Source organism: Oryza brachyantha, chromosome 1 (genome assembly GCF_000231095.2).
Source record: "Oryza brachyantha chromosome 1, ObraRS2, whole genome shotgun sequence".
Lineage (NCBI taxonomy): Eukaryota > Viridiplantae > Streptophyta > Magnoliopsida > Poales > Poaceae > Oryza > Oryza brachyantha.
In genome coordinates this window covers 8,676,406-8,696,264 of record NC_023163.2, presented here as the reverse complement: position 1 = coordinate 8,696,264, position 19,859 = coordinate 8,676,406, and the positions used below count along the sequence as shown (strand labels likewise).

The following is a 19,859-nucleotide window of genomic DNA, read 5'->3' as shown; positions in this document are numbered from 1 at the left end:
GTGAGCTGTGTTGTGGATTGCATGCTCCTCTTGAGCCAATATACCAATCAACTTTTTTTTTGGGTCTAGTTGTGATATTTGAAGCCATAGATTGCTATAATGTTGTAAAGTTCGATTTTGTTATTTACTCCATGCTTTTCACAATGTAAGAATTTCTAGTCTTCACTTAGATTTAAATGGATGCTAATGAATCTATACATATATATATATGAATTTTATACATTCATCGATCGATGAATTTAGACAACGTTAGAAAGTCTTACAATATAAAACATTTTCCATGGTCATAGACTCTACCATTGTTTTCCATGGTCAGTGTTAGGCTTAGATTTTTATCGCCTGAGTATTGGGTGATTGGAATCATATCGCCCTATGATTGTGCCCTGGAAACATTATAAGTTCTTTGAAATTTAAACCATATCATTTCTGAATATCATATCCAGTTGGTTAATGTAACAATTCTGGATAGCCCTAAATATGGAGGTTCATTTTGGACCAGTGTCAAACCCAGCCTATACTGTTTCAAAATGTTTTCCTTCAGCTGTTGTTTGAGTTTTCATTGCTTCCCTTTTTTTTCTGGGTCAGATATATATACACTGGAATTTATATATTTGCTTTATCTTGAATTCTTAGCAACTGTTGGTTAGTAGTGCTCAAATCCAGAATTCCTGCCTATTTATCATTTGTGCATTCATTGATCTCCCCATCTTCTGCCATCTTTGTAGATGGACCCAAAGTTCCTGAGGAACCAGAGGTATTCCAGGAAGCACAACAAGAAGAGTGGTGAGGCTGAATCCGAGGAGTAAGACGGAAGTTGTCGTTTTGGAAAAACATGTCTATTTTTCCAGTTAACTCAGCAAACTTTAGATCCGCAGTTTCATTAATTATGGAACTTATATGCTATGATGTATGATGGGAATGATCTTTGTTCTACCTGAGCATTATTATGATAGTAGTGCTTTCCAATTGATGATGCCTGTTGAATCATATGCTATTGATTTGTGATGTCAACTTCAACCTTGTTAGAGTCTTGCTAGGTATGTTATTTACAATCCTGGTTGGTGATTGGTGACATCAAGATTTAAAATGCGCAATTTTGGACTTATAAGTCCAACCTAATATGTGCTTAGATGTCACTCAATAATCCACTTGGATGGGTGTTACCTGTAAGCCCAACCGCGAAAAGTGACAGTTCGTTGGTGACTTAATTTGTTAATTAGTGAGATAAATTGGTTAGATGTTAGTTTCAATGTTTTCAAGTTGTACGATTAGTCGTGATTAATCATGATTAGTTGTCTTTATCGGTGATCTGACCTCGATCAGGAACTCCGGCTCGATTAGCTCGACTAGAACCCTGGTCGTCCGACTAGTCGTTGACTCAGGTTGCTTCCTGAACATGCCTACTTTTAGCCATAGTCCATTAGGGTTTGCAATATATTGCTCATTGCGCAGGACTTAACCCATCAAATGCCTATCATATGTTCTCTTCTTATTTTCTCAGGTTGCTTCCTGAACATGCCTACTTTTAGCCATAGTCCATTAGGGTTTGCAATATATTGCTCATTGCGTAGGACTTAACTCATCAAATGCCTGTCATATGTTCTCTTCTTATTTTCTCATGGCAGCTGCGCTTGATCATAATATAGTTGATATAACTATAGATCATGATAGTGTGTATATATATATAACTACATGTAGAAATATATATTATATATTATGTATATGTCCTGAAATATACTGGAAAACTATATAGATGACCCGGATCGACCAAATTTGACTAATCAATCTAGTCGACGATCAATCTAGTCGACGATTAATCGCCTGGTCAGGTCCATGACGACTAGAGTCGACTAGATGACCTAAAAACATTGGTTAGTTATATGCCCACTGCAAGTTTATAACTTAAGGCCACGTTCGTTCCCCTACAAGTTAACTTATACACTCTTTGTTTTTCGTACACACGCTTTTCAGACTACTAAATGATATATTTTTTTACAAAAATTCCTATAAAAAGTTGTTTTAAAAAATCATATTAATCTATTTTATATTTTTTTAATAATTAATAATTAGTTAATCATATACTAATATGGTGAATTAACTTACCCTTCTTATAATGACCACGGCCTTAGTCAATTTGTTAACGGGATAAAATGTACCAGCTCATTAGCTTGCTGGTTTCAACTTTCAACCATGCAATTGTGGATTTATGTCGATAAAGACATCCCCATCAGATGCTGGACATCGAACGCTGCACCAACACAATAGCTTCTTCGTTCTCGATCTCGATCAACAAACAAGCGTGCCATGATTATATTTACAAACATCAAGCAGGCTCTAGCATTAGCTGCTGAGCATTATTGCCAGTACAACACTACCAAGGTCAATTATTTTTTTTGGTTAATTAGATTTATGTCATTATAAATTTATTAGTTTTAAATTATGCCATTACAATTAGTCAATTGTATGAATGCCATTATAATTTCAGAATAATTAGAAATATGCCACGGTGTATTTTTTTTAAAAAAATAGACCATATTAACCATCTGCTACGCCCTTATATATGCAAAGGACGATTTGGTCAAAAATAATATATTTAAAATAGTTTTAAAATTATTATGGCATCTTTACAATTAATCGAATTATAATGACATATTTCAAAGCTAACAAATTTATAATGGTATAGATCTAATTAACTCTTATTCTTTTGGCCTCTTGACAACAAGCACAGGGCATTTGCAGTTCTGAGCACAGTGATTGCTCACGCTTCCCAGGAACGTCCTGCACCATGCGCACCCAAGTAAGCACACGCCCCAAGGAAATAAGGCACACAAACTGAAGTAAATTATAAGTTGGAGTAACAGATGCGCCGGGTAAGATGCAATTACTGGCTAATTTTTGAAATTAACAACGCAAACGCATTGAACCAGATGTTAATTAAGATGAATGTAGAGGGTGTGAATAAGATATCTTGGGTCAAAGAACATCCTTGTCATAGCAGCTGTCCCTAATCCTTATTATTGCACTAAAAGAAAAAAATATATGAAATGTTGGTAAGTGCGTGGCAATCAATATATATAGATTTACAGCACCTCTGGATGAGTCCGTATCCATGGCTGCCCATGACCAGCAGATCGGCGGCCATCTTCTCGGTGGCGTCGCAGATGACGTCGCGTGGGTCGCCGCTCTCCACCAGCGTCTCCACCGTCACCTGCACGCGTGGGATTGGGATCATATCAAACTGATGTTCACACATTCACATTCGAGAGCATTAGTAGGCAATTGATCGGTGGTGCTTACGTGAGGGAAGGCGGCGCAGATGTGCTTGGCCTTGTCCACCGCCGCGGCGGAGACGGCGGCGGCGTACTTGTCCATGCTCGCCATTACATCCGAGGTCATCATGTACCCTGCGGCCGGACGAACAAATTAAGCAGATGGCAGCGTGTGATCTGTGATCCATCCATTGCTCCCAAACTCGGAAGAGCGAAATAGGCAGCGGTGATGGGTTGGGTGTTAGTTACCTGAGCTGTCCATGGCGGCGTAGACGGGGCGCGGGCGGCGGGCGTGGAGCAGCACGAGCGTGTCGCCGGCGGACGAGGAGACGACGTTGGCGAGGCACCAGGAGAGCGCCCGCATGCTCTCCTCGCTCTCGTCCACGGCCACCACGATCCGGCGCCCGGGAGCAGCAGCAGCAGGAGGAGGAGGCGCCGAGCCATCGGCGGCAGAGTCAGACGACGCCGCCATATCTATCACCACACTCTACTGCAGGCAGGCAGGGAGGAAGGAGAGCTTCGACGAGCCGATCGATGGAGAGATGGTGGGAGAGAGACGGCGATCGATCGGCCAATTTAATGGAGGTGGGACTGTCAGAAGTGCCGCCGCTGGTTTTCGGTGGGTTTGCGCGGTTTTATCCGGTTCCCCTGGAACGCCCATGGGTTCCGCGCGGGACGGAACCAGCGGAGGACGGGGGTATCGCTGTCATTTCCTCGGTGGTCTTGGGACTTTGGGAGGGAGCCGCAGCTGTTTCGGGTGTCAGAACCGGATAAACATCGATAAACCTGCGGGCTGCGTCGTCGTTTTCAGGTCATGGTACTCGCGTGTCTGTGTTTGGGCCGGCCTGCTCCTTTTTAGGCCTGGATGGGCTCGATTTTCCCTACATTGGGCCAACAATGCTGATTGAGCAAGGGAGAACGTCCACCAAAGGTCCCTTAACTTAGAGACGATTATGTTTTTGTCTCTTAACCGAAATATCAGAAATATATACCTCAAACTCGTATAATCCATTCAAAAAAGGTCCATCGGCAATATTGACGCACATTTTAACTGTTTTTGCGGATGTGGTGTTCTGTGTGTCCCACGCACCAATGTTTTTAATTTTCTTCTCTCCCATTCTCTCCCTTCCTCTACTCTCTCTTCTTCCTCTCTTTTCTGCTTCTCTCCCGTCATTCTAGATCACGGCCGGCGGCGGACGGTGGCGGCTTACGGGCTAGGGCGCGGTTGGAGAGTGGTGGTGGCGACGATGCGCGTTGTCCTATCCAGCCAGGTGTCCGACAAGGCGTACTCCCTTGGCAAGACGCTGACGCTGGTCCAGATCTTCCAGCTCGCCGCCGGGAAGGCCCCCAAGAGAGGCTCCGTCGTGCTAGTCCTCAACGACCCTGACGTGGTCGTCTAGGGCTTCTGCAGCGTGCGTTGCGGCCTCCACGGCTTTGACGCCGGCGCCAGGTGCCTACGCGTGGGCGGGAAACGCCGCGAGCCAGTGCCCCAGGCAGAGCGCGTGGCTGTTCTAACGGCCTGCCCGGTGACCAACGTGCCCCAACCCGCCGGCCCCGCTGCCTCTCGCCCACCGCCGCCCGCCCTAGCCCCCGTCGTCGACCGTCCGTACAAGTCCGGCCGGGGCGCGCACATCGCCTGTGACTCCTCACCATAATCATCAGCGATTCAGCAGCCATTCGCCGACTAGCATGACGACGAAGGCGACAGCGCCAGCACCAGCAGCGAGTGTTGGTATAGTGTACTAATTAATCATATCAAATAATTATAAAATAATTAATACGTAGCTAGTTGATCGATCAATCGAATAATAACTAATTTGTGCGTGCATGCACATATGCATGATGAATTGATGATACGTACGTAGATGGACACGGAGCAGCTGGGCGTTCCTGAACGAGACGTCGTCGCCGAAGCAACAGATGTTTGGCAGGTCGCAGACATACGCCTGCGTTCAGTTCCACGTCTCCCGGATCATCACCAGCAACGCCTAGGTAGAGCGCCGCGGTGGCTGGGGCGTAGGCTTGCGACGGCGGCCGAGGTGACTGGCAACGCCCTGTTCGATGGGGCACCCTCCACCGCTCCGACGCTCCCAGTCATCCTTAATCTGGTCGATGAAGTGGACGACGATGTGCGTGCCCCGGCCGGGTAGGTAGCGTCGCGCACCGTGCCGGTGTGAATCGAGCGGCGGCCAGTGTAGGCGGGTCATAGAGACGTGCGGCGGTGGCTAGCGGCGGCCGGCGCGGTTGGACGGCGGAGCGTGGGCGTGCGACGGGGGTGGTGACAGTCGGGCCGACGATGATGGCACGGGCGGCAAGCGGCTGGGGAAGTTGGTGTGTCGCCAACTAGGGACCTGTTTGGGGAGTTTTAGATTCTGAGAAGCAGCTGCTAGCTTCTGAGAATCTGGAAAAGCTCCTAAACCCCCTTCTTCAAATTCTAGATTCTTAGTTTATTTTTCAGAATCTGTAACTACAGATTCTCAGAAGCTATGGACCGTTTAGGGTAGCTTCTGACAGAAGCAGCTTCTGGAAGAAACTCACCAAACAAGCCCGAGGTTGGACTCGGGAGAGAGAGAGCTGGAACAACGACCAACTGAAGAAAGAGAAAAAAAAGGAAGATCTGAAATGTGGGTCGTTATGAGACCAACTGGATACAACATAAGCCAGTGAAAAATTGAGTTAAAATTGTTAAGAGACTTTTTCTAAACGAATTAAACTAGTTTAGGGTACACATTTATGGTAAAATAAACTCGTCAGAAAGTCGAAGGACTTTTGGTAGATTTTTTTCCATTGAGCAAGCCACCGAGGGTCCACGCACAGACGAAATGGAAAATCGGTGTCCCAGCAACGAGAAGGATGGAGCAGTTACTTTTCTCGATCGAGAATCTGTAAGATAATGGCTTAAATTTTGCTTACATCAATTGAATCATCCATATTAAAAAATTTTATCTCTAAATGAGTATACACTCTAACAGACTATCCATCTCTATTCTTCAAATCATCTCTATTCTTCAAATCTTAACGGCTAGTTGTAACTATCCAAATTTTGATAACTTAAAAACCTCCGAATGACTCTTTATATGCACTCTTTACATTACTATAGAAAGTGTGGGTTATTCTTATGGGACCCACAGATACCTCTAGCTTATAGTACCACTGATAATTGCTGGACATATTAGGAAAAATCAAATGATATATTTATAACAAAAAATATTTTATGAATAAAAATTCTATATATGTATTCTTAGTAATTTAAAAGTCCAGATTAAAAAATAAACACGATTAAGAATCTCAAAATCTAATTTAAATTTAAGTTTAAAATTTTAAAGTTTTATTTATAAGTATAAACAAAGCAAAAAACCGGGTGTCTGTGGCCAGAACCGGATAAACATCGATAAACCTGCGGGCTGCGTCGTCGTTTTCAGGTCATGGTACTCGCATGTCTGTGTTTGGGCCGGCCTGCTCCTTTTTAGCCCTGCATGGGCTCGATTTTCCCCCCACCCTGGGCCAACAATGCTGATTGAGCAAGCCACCGAGGGTCCACGTAGAAACGAGAAGGATGGACTAGTTGCTTTTCTCTCTGGAGAATCTCCAACACAATTGCTAAATTTTTTCTTACATCAATTGAATCATTCATATTAGAAAAATTTATCTCTAAATAAATGTACAAACTCTTCATGCTCACTTTTCAAATCTAACGACTAGTCTTAACTATCCAAATTTTAAAAACTTCAAAACCTCTAATAGACTCACAATATCCACTCTTCGCATTACTATAGAAAGTGTGTGTTATCCTTATGGGACCCACATATATCGACCATTTTGCCCCCCTCACTTAGATTACCACGGATGATTGTTTGTCTTATTTTAAAAAAAAATTAAATGATATATTTGTAACGAAAAATATTTTGTGAATAAAACTTCTATATATGTATCCTAGTCATATAAAAGTCCAGGCAAAAAGCAAACATGATAAAAAAAACCTCAAAAATCTATTTCAAATTAAGTTTAAAAATTTAAAGTTTGGCTTATACATATAAGCGAAAAGATAAGGTCACACGTGACCCGAGGATAAAGGGCACCGTTGCTCTCGTATATTCTGTAAGTCGTGGTCATTAATCTGTTCTGTGATGTCAGATTTGTTTAAACTCCAAAGATAGTTAGCTGTTAATGGTTGTTCAAAATGTTAGTGAACACCGCTGCCGTGTTCGTCTGCTCACATATCTCATAGTTTTGACGTGTGAATAGTTTCTTCTGTGTTGATAAAGTAAATTTTATAAAACAATATATATACTTTGATCTATCGATCACAAAACTATATATTTAACACTCAACTTATCACAAAACTATAGATTTAAAGTTTTTATCCCAAAACCACTAGTTTAGTGGCGAATTAAAAGTATATAATTTAGAGTTCAGAAACATAGCAGTTTTTTTTGAAAGTTGCAAAATTGTAGTTTTGTGATAAAATTAATATTAAATATTTAGATTGTGATATTATACCCTAAATATGTATTCCTGTGAATTTCTTTGCTAAATTTGTAATTTTATGATACACATCGTTGATACATAGTTTTATTGCAGTTTGATTGAAGTAAATATAGTGTTGTGAAATATATATACTCATAACTTAAATATGTTTTGATGCTTTATTACAATTAATATATTCATAGAATTCTTTATTTAATATAATTATCCTCCGTAAAGGAAAAGATGTATTATACTAAACACTATAAGAACAACGTAGCCATATATTTTAATATTATTTCAGATAGAATAGACAGCAATTTTACTTCCTCCTGGACGCAAAAATTTTAAATTTTGATATTTAATTTATACTATAACAATTTTATACATATATAAGTACAGTAGTATTTAGATCTACATGTGCATTTCTTTTATTTATAAGAAAAGTATTTGAGGAATTTAATTTGAAAATAATCATTTTTGTCATATACTTTAAATATTTTTAACAGTTTGTTGCTCCCTACGAACCATAATACCAGATATTTAATATTTTTTAATAGGTTGAGGTGAAGATTAAAAAATAATTATGATTTGTTGACATAACAAAATATGTAGAAAATTAAATAGGTACTTAGTAGAGGCGAGGAAGTAGAGTAAGAAAAATATATATTTTAGTATAAACTAGCATATTGCTCGTTGGTTGTAGTGAAATTTTAATTTAAGAAAAATATCATTAACCAATTATTGTTATTATTTTATGAACACAGTATTTCTTAATTTATTTATAAATTTGTTGTGTGAGCCTAGTGGCTCCGTGGTCATGTTTTTGTTGAAAAAATAGGAAGTTGATAAAATTAGTTGATGTGTGCACCTCTAGTTCCATATATAGTCACTATTGTTCGAATAAAAAGAAATACGGAATTATGGTGGACTGAGTGTGGGTGGTCAATAAAACGGAGTAATAGATTTTGATTTTTGAACGGAATTGAAGATATAGGTAATTAAGTACTAATATATGGGACGGTTACTCACTCTTGTATAAAGGCGATCCTTCTATACTCCAGAAATGAATATGCGTTTGACCCTGCAGAAGAAGAAAACGTAACTGTTGCGTATTAGACATCTCCAATGTATGCTACGAGGAGTTACAGGTAGGAGGGAGAAATAGACAAAAGAGGTGTAATATATATTAGAGCAAAGGTGGTAGGCACTTATAACAATCAGGTTAATAGAAGATCTATCTATTAGCTTTAAAATATTTATGTCTTATTAAAAGTTACTTCTTCCGTTCCATAATATAAGTCATAACCACCACTAACTCAAAGATTAAGAAAGAGTTATAACTATCTCCTCATTTAGATTACATAGGTACATGGTATGTAGCTATGTAACGTGGTTGGATATTTCGATGATGAAAAATATACTATTTAATACATAATTGCATGCGCGTCTTATATTATGAGACAAAAAATAAGGTGGTCATGCTTATATTATGGAACGAAGGGAGCAACATAAAACCAGCTTATACAGTAGTTGCACGGAAGCATATAATACATTTTTAAATATAGTTTACCTCTCATACATATATTATTTTAATGCTTATGCTATAGCTAACGTTAAATCTATAGCACATTTTTCTTATTTGTCATTTCATCTCCCCTCCACATAAATATAAATATGACATGATAATTATTAAAAAAAACCGCTTACATTATGTATTGTGCTCTACACTATGACTTATTTAGATATCCGGTGCCTAGATTGAAAAAGCTAAAGCATTTAACGTGGTAGGATAGGGGAAATTAGGAAAGATGGATTTTCTTTTTCTTATTAGAGTAGAGCTCCAGATTAAGTTATATACAAGATAAACATGAAACACCCTTAACCAAACCAGCAGGGTAAGACATATCTAGTCTTACGCTTCATCATATAATAATAACCATAAAGATGCCGTTAACACGCTCCATCTCTCTCCGCCTTTGGTCGTCGGTACACGTGGCGCCAGGCAGAACGGGGCGGTGGTCAAAACGCCCGCCACCTGCAGGGCAGCAAAATCTTCCAGAAGAAACGCACGCCACGCCATCCCCAGGGGTGTGACGAACATTCCATCTCCCTCCCCCTCGCCCGTCGCCGCCACGTACGCGCGCACAGCGCAGCGCAGCGGCCGTGCGACGTTTCCCGCTTTCGCGCTATCGATAGCGTGACGTGTCATCACCCACGAGCGGGTGTGGAGGGCCGACGTGCGAGTTTTTTTTCAGTTTTTAAAATTACGTCTAATCTAATCTTATCTAGATTCATTTATACGATATATATATATATATTATATATACATTTATCAATTGATAAATTTAGATAAGGCTAAAAAGTCTTACGATATAAAATAAAGGTAGTAGAAGATATATTTATAAATAAAAAATTAGTGAAAACATCACAGGATCAACTCCAAATTAAGGTTAAAAATAAAATTTTAACTTATATTTAAAATATAAGCAAAATTCAAAAAATAGCAACGCTGGACGTGGGGTTCCACTTCTGCTGCGCGTCAAGACTATTTGGTACTATTTTGGTTTCAAGTTGGGTTGCTAGACATCTTTTTTAAACTGTTGCCTAACACTTTTCAACTTTCAATTGGGCTGCCAGATTTCTTTCTCGAACTGTTGCCTAGCATTTTTCAGTTTCAAATTAGGTTGCCAGATTTTGTGGGGTTTTTTTTTTCAATTTCAAACTGCATTGCCTGGTTCAAATTATTCGTATGTCTGCTCCCAACGAACTGTTGTCCTTTGACACGTGGTTTTCTCAGAAATCATGGCTTCCATGTTTTCACTGTTGCAATTGCTTATATATCAATTTTTAAATTTTAAACTTAATTTTGGATGTTATTTTCTGTTTTTTAATTGTGGTTTACTTTATGTATATAATTTTTTTGTAAATTATTTTTTATTACAAAAATGTCATCAAGCGAAACGATGAGAGTCCATAAAAAAATTTCTGTAATTTTGGATGTTATTTTTTATTTCAAATTCAATGCTGAAAAACCACAAAAATAGACTTTAAAAATTAAATTTAAATTTTAAATGTAGCTTCTTGGTTGATAAGTAAATGAGCAAACAGATGATAGTGTTCACGATGGAAAAGGATTTACCAGCATGCCCAATATAAACTCCTCTAGATTTCAAAATTAGGGGAATTTAAGTAAAAATATATCTCAAACAAATATCTAATAACCACGCAAGAATTGGAGGCCCTTCTCCAGAAAAGTCGGTCTCTATAAGTTGGGAGCGATGCTCGCTCGTAATTTCAGGTGCTGCTCTTTCGCGCGTAGAGAAAATGTTCTCGTCTCGATAAATAAACTGATTTGTTGGTAGGTTCGTATGAGCCCACCTTTTTATGGTAGGGAGTAAATTTTAGCCAATCTCTTGGAGGGATATTTTTTTTTTCACACATCATATTCTATTTAGGATAAAAACAAAATTTCATGGATAGCCAATCTATTAGCAATGCTCTAAATAAGGTCAAAATTTAGCCCAAAAGGGACCAACCGTGGCCCAAACCGACAAACAGATCACAAATAAAATCATAATTTGGCAGATCGATTCGGTAATTTGTACTGCAAACAACACAGATATTAACAATATATAGGACAATAATTTGAGTACTTCACAAATCGGTACAGATCGATGCATGCCAGAGAATCCACGGTACAACGCAACCACTCTAAGCGCCGTGGGACCCACTAATTGACCAACCACGAGGAAATTAGCTACATATATGAGATGCTAATATGTTTAATTACCTTATTAATCTAGGACGTGGTAGCTAGGAGTATGCATGAGAGATTAATTGATGCGTGTACGTTCCAAGAGAGATCAGTTGGCAGCCAACTAATTTGGTCGGCCACACACCGGCTCATTCTTAGTGGGCATTTGGCACGGTAAACCCAGCTCACGTCAAAAATAACATCAGTTGCACTCAGAGATCCTGTAACATCACATGACTTTATATCACGAGTTTTTTTATCGTCCTTAAAAAGTATCTTAACGTAGCATGGGATCTTAAAATATAGTGTAGCTTGAGATACCAAAAATTTATACTAAAATTCTTGTTATCTTGAGATATTTTTCAATGATAGCAAAAAAAACCCTTATATCGTAAACGTCTGGACCGAGAGATCCTGATTGTTAGGTTTATTTATACGATATATTTATAAACGAAAAAAATTTAAATAAAAATTTTATATACGTATACTTAGTGATCTAATAACTAAAGCTGAAAAATAAATTCGATAAAAAAATTAAAATCAAATCTAAATTTAATATTAAAAATTTTAAATTTTAGCTTGTAAACATATGCATAAGCGAAAAAAGCTACGATGCATACGCTAGTGACCCAAAATCACCGAACTTTAGGCGTTAGAGGATCGAGTCCTGCTTGTAGGCACGCACATTAGTACATACGCCAAGGACAAATCCCAGCCAATGAAGATATGGGAATTATGAGTTATGCACAACTGGACATGAGTGTAAGGGGCTGTTCAGTTCCAAAAATTTTCGGTCGAAAACATCGCATCGAATTTTTGGACATCTAAATAGAATATTAAACATGGATAAAACGAAAAACTACTTGCACAGTTATGTGAGAAATCGTGAGACGAATCTTTTGAGCGTAATTAGTGCATGATTAGCCATAAGTGCTACAATAACCAATATGTGCTAATGACGGATTAATTAGGCTCAAAAGATTCGTCTCGCGATTTCCACGCCAGTCATGAAATTCGTTTTTTCATTCATGTCTGAAAACACGTTTTGATATTCGGTCAAACATCTGATGTGACATGCAAAAATTTTTATTTCACCAACTAAACACCCCTAATACATCATAGTTCTATACAATATGTACTATAGTGTAATCCAACTATTGTCAACATTTGACCTAGCTGGGTATTACTACTACTCTTAGCTGTTTTCTCAGTGTAGAGTAATTAAGTTAGGGTCTCTAGATAACTAGGTTAGCTCATTATAGGGTACTTAGTGGGTAAAGCTACCTTCAAGAAAAAGGAGATTAAGTAGTGTAATGGAACATGCATATATGTAGCTTACCTAATTATAAGACCCTACTACTATATTGCCGCGTTGGGCAAACGGCTAGATTAAGCTAGGAACAAAGGAAAGGAGACGCCTTGTGTCTGATGATGATGCTGATGATGCTGTTGTTAGTAATTATGAAAGGCTGTCAGAATATATTCATCCAAAAACACGGTTGGAATTCGTCCGTTAGAATAACCTGGAAGGCACATGTATCCGCGTGTTTTTTGTGTAATCGACACCCTATCGGATTAGCTGGAACGAACAAACCCTAGGACCGATGGCTTGATCACCTGCAAAAACAGGGACTTCTTGGAATCTCGGTTGGTCGCCAACAGCAAACCGTTTTCCTCGGTCGAAAAACCATTGGATCATCTTTCCGCTTCTACTTATACTTCTAAACTAAAATTTAAAATTTTAACCTTAGACTTAAATTTAATTTTGTGTTTTTTCACTATATTTTATTTTTTCAGTCTTGTCTTTTAGATCTCTAAGAATGCATACGTAAAGATTTCATTTATAAATTATTTTTTTATTTACAAGTATGTGATTCGGATTTTTTTCTTAAAAATAAAAAAACCAAACAATTATCAAACGAAAGATCAACTATTTATTTCTCTCATTATTCCCAGCTTGAAAATTTCCAATTGGCCCAGGGAAGATTAATATTGTAACCTCTCTATTCAAGGACTAAATTAATGAGCTAGAAAAAAAAATAAAATTCTGTGTAATAAATCTCATCAAAGAACAGAACCTGACATACCAGAAAGGTGCCTTTGAGTAGTGCCTACCTACCTGCACATGTACATATACATGGAAAGCAATTCACTCACGAACAACTGATTTGGGTACACATGCTACCCACAAGATCGATCAATCCGGTCCTGGTCATCCAATCGAATCCCAGGATGAATCGCAGTAGTGGGCAGGAGCTAAAATGGCTAATTGAATTTGAGGCCATGGTTGTCGTGCAGGACCAGGGCAAACTACGAGCTGCTGTGGCCATTCCCGGGTTGCTGACAGGTGGGCCCCAGCTCCACCTCCACGCCACTCGGATTCGGACTCCCTCCCCCTCTCCATTTTGCGTGAGCTGCTCTCGCTTCTCTTCCTATTTATAGCTTGCCAATTCGGAGAAACAGAGAGGAGGCAGAGAAGAGAGACCAATAGAGACAGAGGCAGAGGCAGAGGAAGGGTGAGAGGAGGAGGAAGAAGACGAGATGGAGCGAGAGGATGCGTGGTGCTGCTGCTCCATGAGGCAGTGCAGGATCTGCCATGAGGAGGAGGAGGAGGGGTGCGCCACCACCATGGAGTCTCCCTGCGGATGCTCCGGCTCCCTCAAGGTGATTGATTGCTTTTTGTTCTTTCCTTCACATGGATTAGATAGTTCTTGTACGTTTCTTTAGCTTTTTTTGATACTTTGGGTTCCTCCTGAATCCTGATGTGGGTTTGATTATCGTCTTGATGGTTCAACGGAACTTGATTCTTGTTTTTTTTCATGGCCCTGCAGTACGCGCACAGGGGATGTGTTCAGAGATGGTGCGACGAGAAGGGGAGCACGCTCTGTGAGATTTGCCTTCAGGTTTGTGTTCAGATCAATTGATCAATCCAGTGTTTGTTTCATTTAAATTCTGCCACGAAAATCTCGTAGGAATCGCTCTCTTTTATGTACTTTCTCTCTGCCTGATCAATATTAAATTTCCTACTATTCTATCCATGAAAGTTTATATTTTTCACCAAATGCAGCGCTAGAAAAGATTAATTCCTGCACAAGTGCAAAGTTATGGTATTAGTTGTCAAGTTCTCATCTTGCTTTTTTCTTTTCAACAAAGTACTGAATGAGTATTAGGATGGCCTGAAGGAGTAAACACTTGTCTGAAGACTCTGCGTCTTGAGATTTCTTTGAGACTGAACTAAGCAAGTCCTTACCTTTTTACTCACAGCAAGTACAATTGGGTGCCCAAAATTATACTTTAGGCCATGAGTTTGAGTAGAGTAATCATAACCTCATGGAGCTCTGTGCACGCTTGTTCCTCCTTGAGTAGACTACTTGTTGCCTTTGTTTAACGGCAGTGTTTTTTTGCTGTCAGAATTTCGAGCCGGGCTACACTGCTCCTCCCAAGAAAGCTCAACCTGCTCATGTCGCAGTCACCATCAGGTGCATCTTCTCTCTTCTCTCCGAAATTTCACAGTTTAAGATTGATAGAGCTGGGAGTTGGCACTGTGTAACAAGGTGAATGTTGAATTAGTGTCTGGTACTGATAATGGTAGTGCGTCGCAACTGTCATCAACCACCGTATGGCTGGCTCATGCAGAAGAAATCAAGAAAGCATCTAACACTATTCTAGAGCTAGCAAATTCAACGATCGATGGTTCTTGCCATAAACAAAAGAAAGAAAGTCTCGGCTTCCAACAATGAATGACATCCCTATCCATAAATCTCATTGCCCCCACATGGCAACTGAAACATACATTCTGAAATTTCTGATCTCATCTTGAATGCCAGCTGAGATTTCAGCAGAAACTAAGCATGTAGAATGAACAACAATGATGCATCAAGTTGCAATCAGGAATAGTGGTCCGGCTCATTCTCTTTGGCAGCTACATATTGCAGCATCCAGTGGATCATGGTGTGCACTAGCTGGGTCACTGGCAGGTGGGTCCGGCCTAGCTGTTTTCCGTTAGCCATGTCCCAACAACCAAGTCCTAATCATTTCCTTCATGAGATGGCCGATAAGATGCCTTGCACATCAATACAGTGCTACAAACCGTGTCCTCTACTGCAGCAGCCTTGCAAAAATGGAGTCAACCTGTGGCTTCATCTGTACAGTAGTACAACTCATAATGCAATGACATGAGATGAGATGAGATGAGAAAAAAGATGGGCTTCAGAGTTGAGAGTCAAGTATTCAATTCTGTCATGCTCAAGCTGCACAACCACCGCCTCCTAACTGAAATCTTTTTTCTTGCTGCAGAGAGAGCCTGGAGGTTCCACGGCCAAGCTACGAGCCGGAGGACTCGCCGTTGATCGGCGACCAGGTGTACGCCGAGTGCGCCGGAGCGGCCGGCCGGAGCGCCGCCTGGTGCCGATCGGTGGCCGTCACGGTACATTGACTGACACAGAAACTGAAACCACCGCCTTCAGGTTCAGAAATGCGCAGTGCATGTGCAGTGTTGTGTCTGAAAACTCTGAACTGTTTAATTTTGCTTGCTCAATGCAGTTCACGGTGGTTCTGCTGCTGAGGCATCTCGTCGCTGTCGTGACGGTTGGAGCCGCCCACCAGTACGCGTTCAGCCTCTTGACGGTGAGTTCTTTTGACAACCCCATCTGAATGCTATCCAATGCATATATATAAAAAAAAAAGCAATTATTCGATGCATTTTACTTGTAGTATTATACTACCAGTAAAAAAAGATATTTTTGTATTTTATTAATTACTTGATTAGCAGTATTCTGTAATTTTATTTTTTTAATAAAGATCACAATAAAAAGGACGATATTACCCCTTCAAATTTCTACTACACCTAATTGTTGATACAGATAAAAATAGATCAATTGTATGAATTAAATTCTACTACGAGTAAAATGCATAAAATGCATCGGAGTCCGCCACGGAAAAAAAAAGAATGGATCGGTGATTCAGAAATTCAGAGTGGTTGATGCAATGAAATTTATGAGCATGTGTTGGTTTGCTTTGCAGATATACTTGCTCCGGGCAAGTGGAATCTTGCTGCCGTTCTACGTCGTGATGAGGCTCATCTCCACGGTTCAGAAGGGCCAGAGGCAATACCAGCTGCAGCTGCTCCAGGTTAGCAATCTCTGAACTTTGACGCGTACTTTCTCTGTTCAGACTTCAGGGTAGTTGACTGAAGAAGTCCTAACCTTTTTTTCTTTTCCTTGTTCCTCCCCTGTTTCTTGCTGCAGGAGCAACGGAGAAATGCAACGCGAATGCACAGGCTGCATGATCATGAACAGCAAAATCAGCAGGCAATTCTTCGGGTGGACGTAGAATGAAGTGATTCTCCTGTAAAAGGCTACGTACGGAGTGTATTATTACTCGGGAAAAGAGATAAAAAAGAAAATAAACACTGTTCATAAGCTTACGGTATATGTGCACGCCCAAATTTATCGCAGTTATAGTTTTATATGCAGTGATGGAGAGCGGCATCGTTGAGCCTCACGAGTCACGACTAATAGCTCTTCTTAATACTCGAGTACTATTATTTCCACGCGTGGATAATAGCCAGTAGAGTAAACCAACGCTAAGTCCCTGGGTGGCTCAGCTACTGACAGGGGTGATTGTTTAAGTTTTATATAGAAAAAACTAACGACATATTATCAACGAAGAAATATAAATAAAACTTTATATACGTATTGCTAAAAGATTATGTTGAAAAATGAACTTCAGTGAAAAATCTTAAAATTAACTTTAAATTTAAGGTTAAAAATTTAAATTCAACTGTGCATCGACGTACCTTGTTTGGGAGTTTGGTATTCTAAATGGTGATGGTATTCTAAACGGTGAATGAGAAGCTATCCGGTGATATTAGTACGAAAAGAGTTTTTCAGCTTGTGTCTTCTATGAATTAATTTTAGGATTATTTTTAAGTACTCTCAAATGATTGTGAGATGTCCATTACATTTGATTTAACGGATCTAATTTTATTATACACACCGCTAATTTTGATACACACCGCTAGTATGCGTAATAAAAATTCTATGAGGGTAAAATTAAAACTAAAACTAAAATATATAACTCTAGGATAAAATTATGTGTTATATATCATTTTAAAATAGATAAATTTGTAAATATATTTTACCTAAGTTTGAAATAAAATATATAATATAGTTATAAAAATACGCAGTTACATAGGTAACGTAACGTTGTCCTAATTTTAGGTCTGAACTATAAATACTAAATCTATGCTATTTGAGGAATTAAAGATTGTAGGAGAAGCTGTAGTTGTTACAACCTCCTCGCATAAAGCTATTTGAAAAGTTTGCCTGCAAAATCTAGTTAATGTACTACCAGAATTTTCAATATCTCATATCATAATCCACCTCGAAATAAGCACAGATAAGTTTATTTTTCTCCGACTAGATAGCAAAACCAGTTACTTATGAGACATCAGCAAACAAACAAATATAAAATACATGTTCCCTTGTTCCTGAATCCTGATGTCACACAATCACCGAGGGATATAAAACAACCACTAACGTTAGTGATCCTGAACATATCCACGTACTACCCCACTAAATTTCCTTTTCATTTCAAAAGATGAGCATGTTGCAAACTCGCAATTCATTCAAGGACCACATAAATGATTAAATACTATATTAAAAGTAGCATCCGTACTAGCAAAATTTAACAGTTCGTAAGAGCACCAAAGTTCCCCAACTCTGAGACATGAGTTTAAGGGTGCCATTGTAGTAACTTTTGACTTTGTGGATATATGGTTGACCTTCCCATTATCTATAGAGATTCATACTCATTATTTTTCTTATGTTTATAAGCCAAAAATTATATTTTAAAACTCAAATTTAGAATTAAATTTTAGGTTTTCATTATATTTTTTCTTACATTTGCTTTCAGATCGCTAAGAATACGTAGTATATAAAAGTTTTACCCATAAATTATATTTTATCAACAATATATTGTTTCACTTACTCTTAGTATAAGCCTAAATGAGGATGAATGTTAATAGAAACTCTTGGCAAGAAAACTGTTTCAGGAAAGAGTAGAGCATGGATTCAGTATTATCATATTCTTACGGACGTAACGGACCAATTGATCCTGACATCCTTTACATGGCAGTAGCGTGCAATTGAGAAAGTAGGATCACAGTAAAGCGATAAGTCAAATGGGTCAAGACAAGATGCAACATGCTAGTACTTTGGTATAACAGTACTTATCGGTAAGAAATTTGATGTGCAGATTAGCACATCTGCACAGGTTAGATCTACGAATTTTTAATATGCAACATATTTGAATTATGATATTAGTTTCTTAATATGACTTCTAGTCATATATGACTCGGAGTTTTCTAATAGGATTCAAGTCCATGGTTGGTCACAGGACAACGAAGTGTTGCAATCGCTCAAATATTATTTCTAAATATAATTTAAATATTTACAATAATAATTTACATATATATATATTGTGTATATATATTGATTATTATTATATAGTAAGGGAAAAAGTACGAATTACACCTCCGAACTATTGTGGCTCTGAGAAAAGTCAAGGCCGACCATGTTCAAGTCATTTTCTATTATGACTTTAGATTTCACTTTATATATCTCATGAAAGTTACACAGAAAAGATGTGATATTGTATTATTATTTTCCTATTGCTAGTAGACGTCTGTGACTTTTCTCACAAGGATTTTCACGTTAAGTTCGTATGTTTATTGCGCATCTGTTCTTCCTAATATGCAACAACCAAACCGTGGAAACAATCAGCAAACACGAGACCCCCCCAAAAAAAAAAGAACAACTGGTGTCATGTGGTTGCAAAACTGGAGCATGGAAATCTTAAAATTTTGCAAGAATAACTCCTGATTCGACAAAAGCGCAATCAATGTTCTCTGCAATATCAGGATGCAGCATTACGTGCGAAATGCGCTACAGCCTGATGCAAGAGGACTACCTCTACAAAGAAAAAGGCAAAAATGTGATCCATATGGTCCTTGAGGTTTAGCTAAAGTAGTACAGATTTCCTCGCAAAGCAAGCACCAAGTGGTGACGCGCTTTACAAGCTGTCTACACGATTCTTACGACATTGAGATGCAGACAAAGAAAGGAATTGGCACCATGACAGAATTCCCCTATGTTCAGGCCATGATCATGACAATCTCCAATGATCTCGAGTCAAATGAAAGGTAATAATCGGACAGTTTTAATAAGACAAGTCTGTGTCATGGACCAACTACATGAACGCACATTGGTTCATGGTTAGGTTCTTTTTTCGAGGAAGGCGGCACGAGTTTGTCATTTTATATCAGAAGGAAGAAGTATTTGTTACAACTACAGGAGCCTTACATAGCT

At 39.1% G+C, this 19,859-nt stretch overlaps 2 protein-coding genes across 2 annotated transcripts; one reads left to right on the top strand and one right to left on the bottom strand.

Annotated features, from left to right (window-relative positions):
* Positions 1–2,614: 2,614 nt before the first annotated feature.
* On the bottom strand, positions 2,615–3,903 carry LOC102719066 (universal stress protein PHOS34-like). The gene is made up of 4 exons (XM_006645737.3): positions 3,519–3,903; positions 3,298–3,404; positions 3,090–3,208; positions 2,615–2,778 (listed from the first exon to the last, which is right to left on the bottom strand). Exons 1-4 carry the CDS (start codon positions 3,739–3,741, stop codon positions 2,697–2,699), a joined length of 531 nt encoding a protein of 176 aa, XP_006645800.2. The 5' UTR covers positions 3,742–3,903; the 3' UTR covers positions 2,615–2,696.
* A 10,044-nt stretch (positions 3,904–13,947) lies between these two features.
* Positions 13,948–16,963, top strand: LOC102702790. The gene is made up of 7 exons (XM_006644049.2): positions 13,948–14,154; positions 14,322–14,393; positions 14,902–14,969; positions 15,787–15,916; positions 16,033–16,116; positions 16,513–16,620; positions 16,737–16,963. Exons 1-7 carry the CDS (start codon positions 14,032–14,034, stop codon positions 16,824–16,826), a joined length of 675 nt encoding a protein of 224 aa, XP_006644112.1. The 5' UTR covers positions 13,948–14,031; the 3' UTR covers positions 16,827–16,963.
* The last annotated feature ends 2,896 nt before the right edge of the window (positions 16,964–19,859 follow it).

Excerpts from the sequence above, each read along its gene's own strand:
- LOC102719066 (XM_006645737.3), bottom strand. The coding sequence starts at position 3,741 with ATGGCGGCGTCGTCTGACTCTGCCGCCGATGGCTCGGCGCCTCCTCCT. Across the intron at positions 3,405-3,518 it reads CGCCGCCATGGACAGCTCAG|GGTACATGATGACCTCGGAT; the intron begins GTAACTAACACC and ends GTCCGGCCGCAG. Across the intron at positions 3,209-3,297 it reads TCTGCGCCGCCTTCCCTCAC|GTGACGGTGGAGACGCTGGT; the intron begins GTAAGCACCACC and ends CCACGCGTGCAG.
- LOC102702790 (XM_006644049.2), top strand. The coding sequence starts at position 14,032 with ATGGAGCGAGAGGATGCGTGGTGCTGCTGCTCCATGAGGCAGTGCAGG. Across the intron at positions 15,917-16,032 it reads GCCGATCGGTGGCCGTCACG|TTCACGGTGGTTCTGCTGCT; the intron begins GTACATTGACTG and ends TGCTCAATGCAG. Across the intron at positions 16,117-16,512 it reads ACGCGTTCAGCCTCTTGACG|ATATACTTGCTCCGGGCAAG; the intron begins GTGAGTTCTTTT and ends TTTGCTTTGCAG.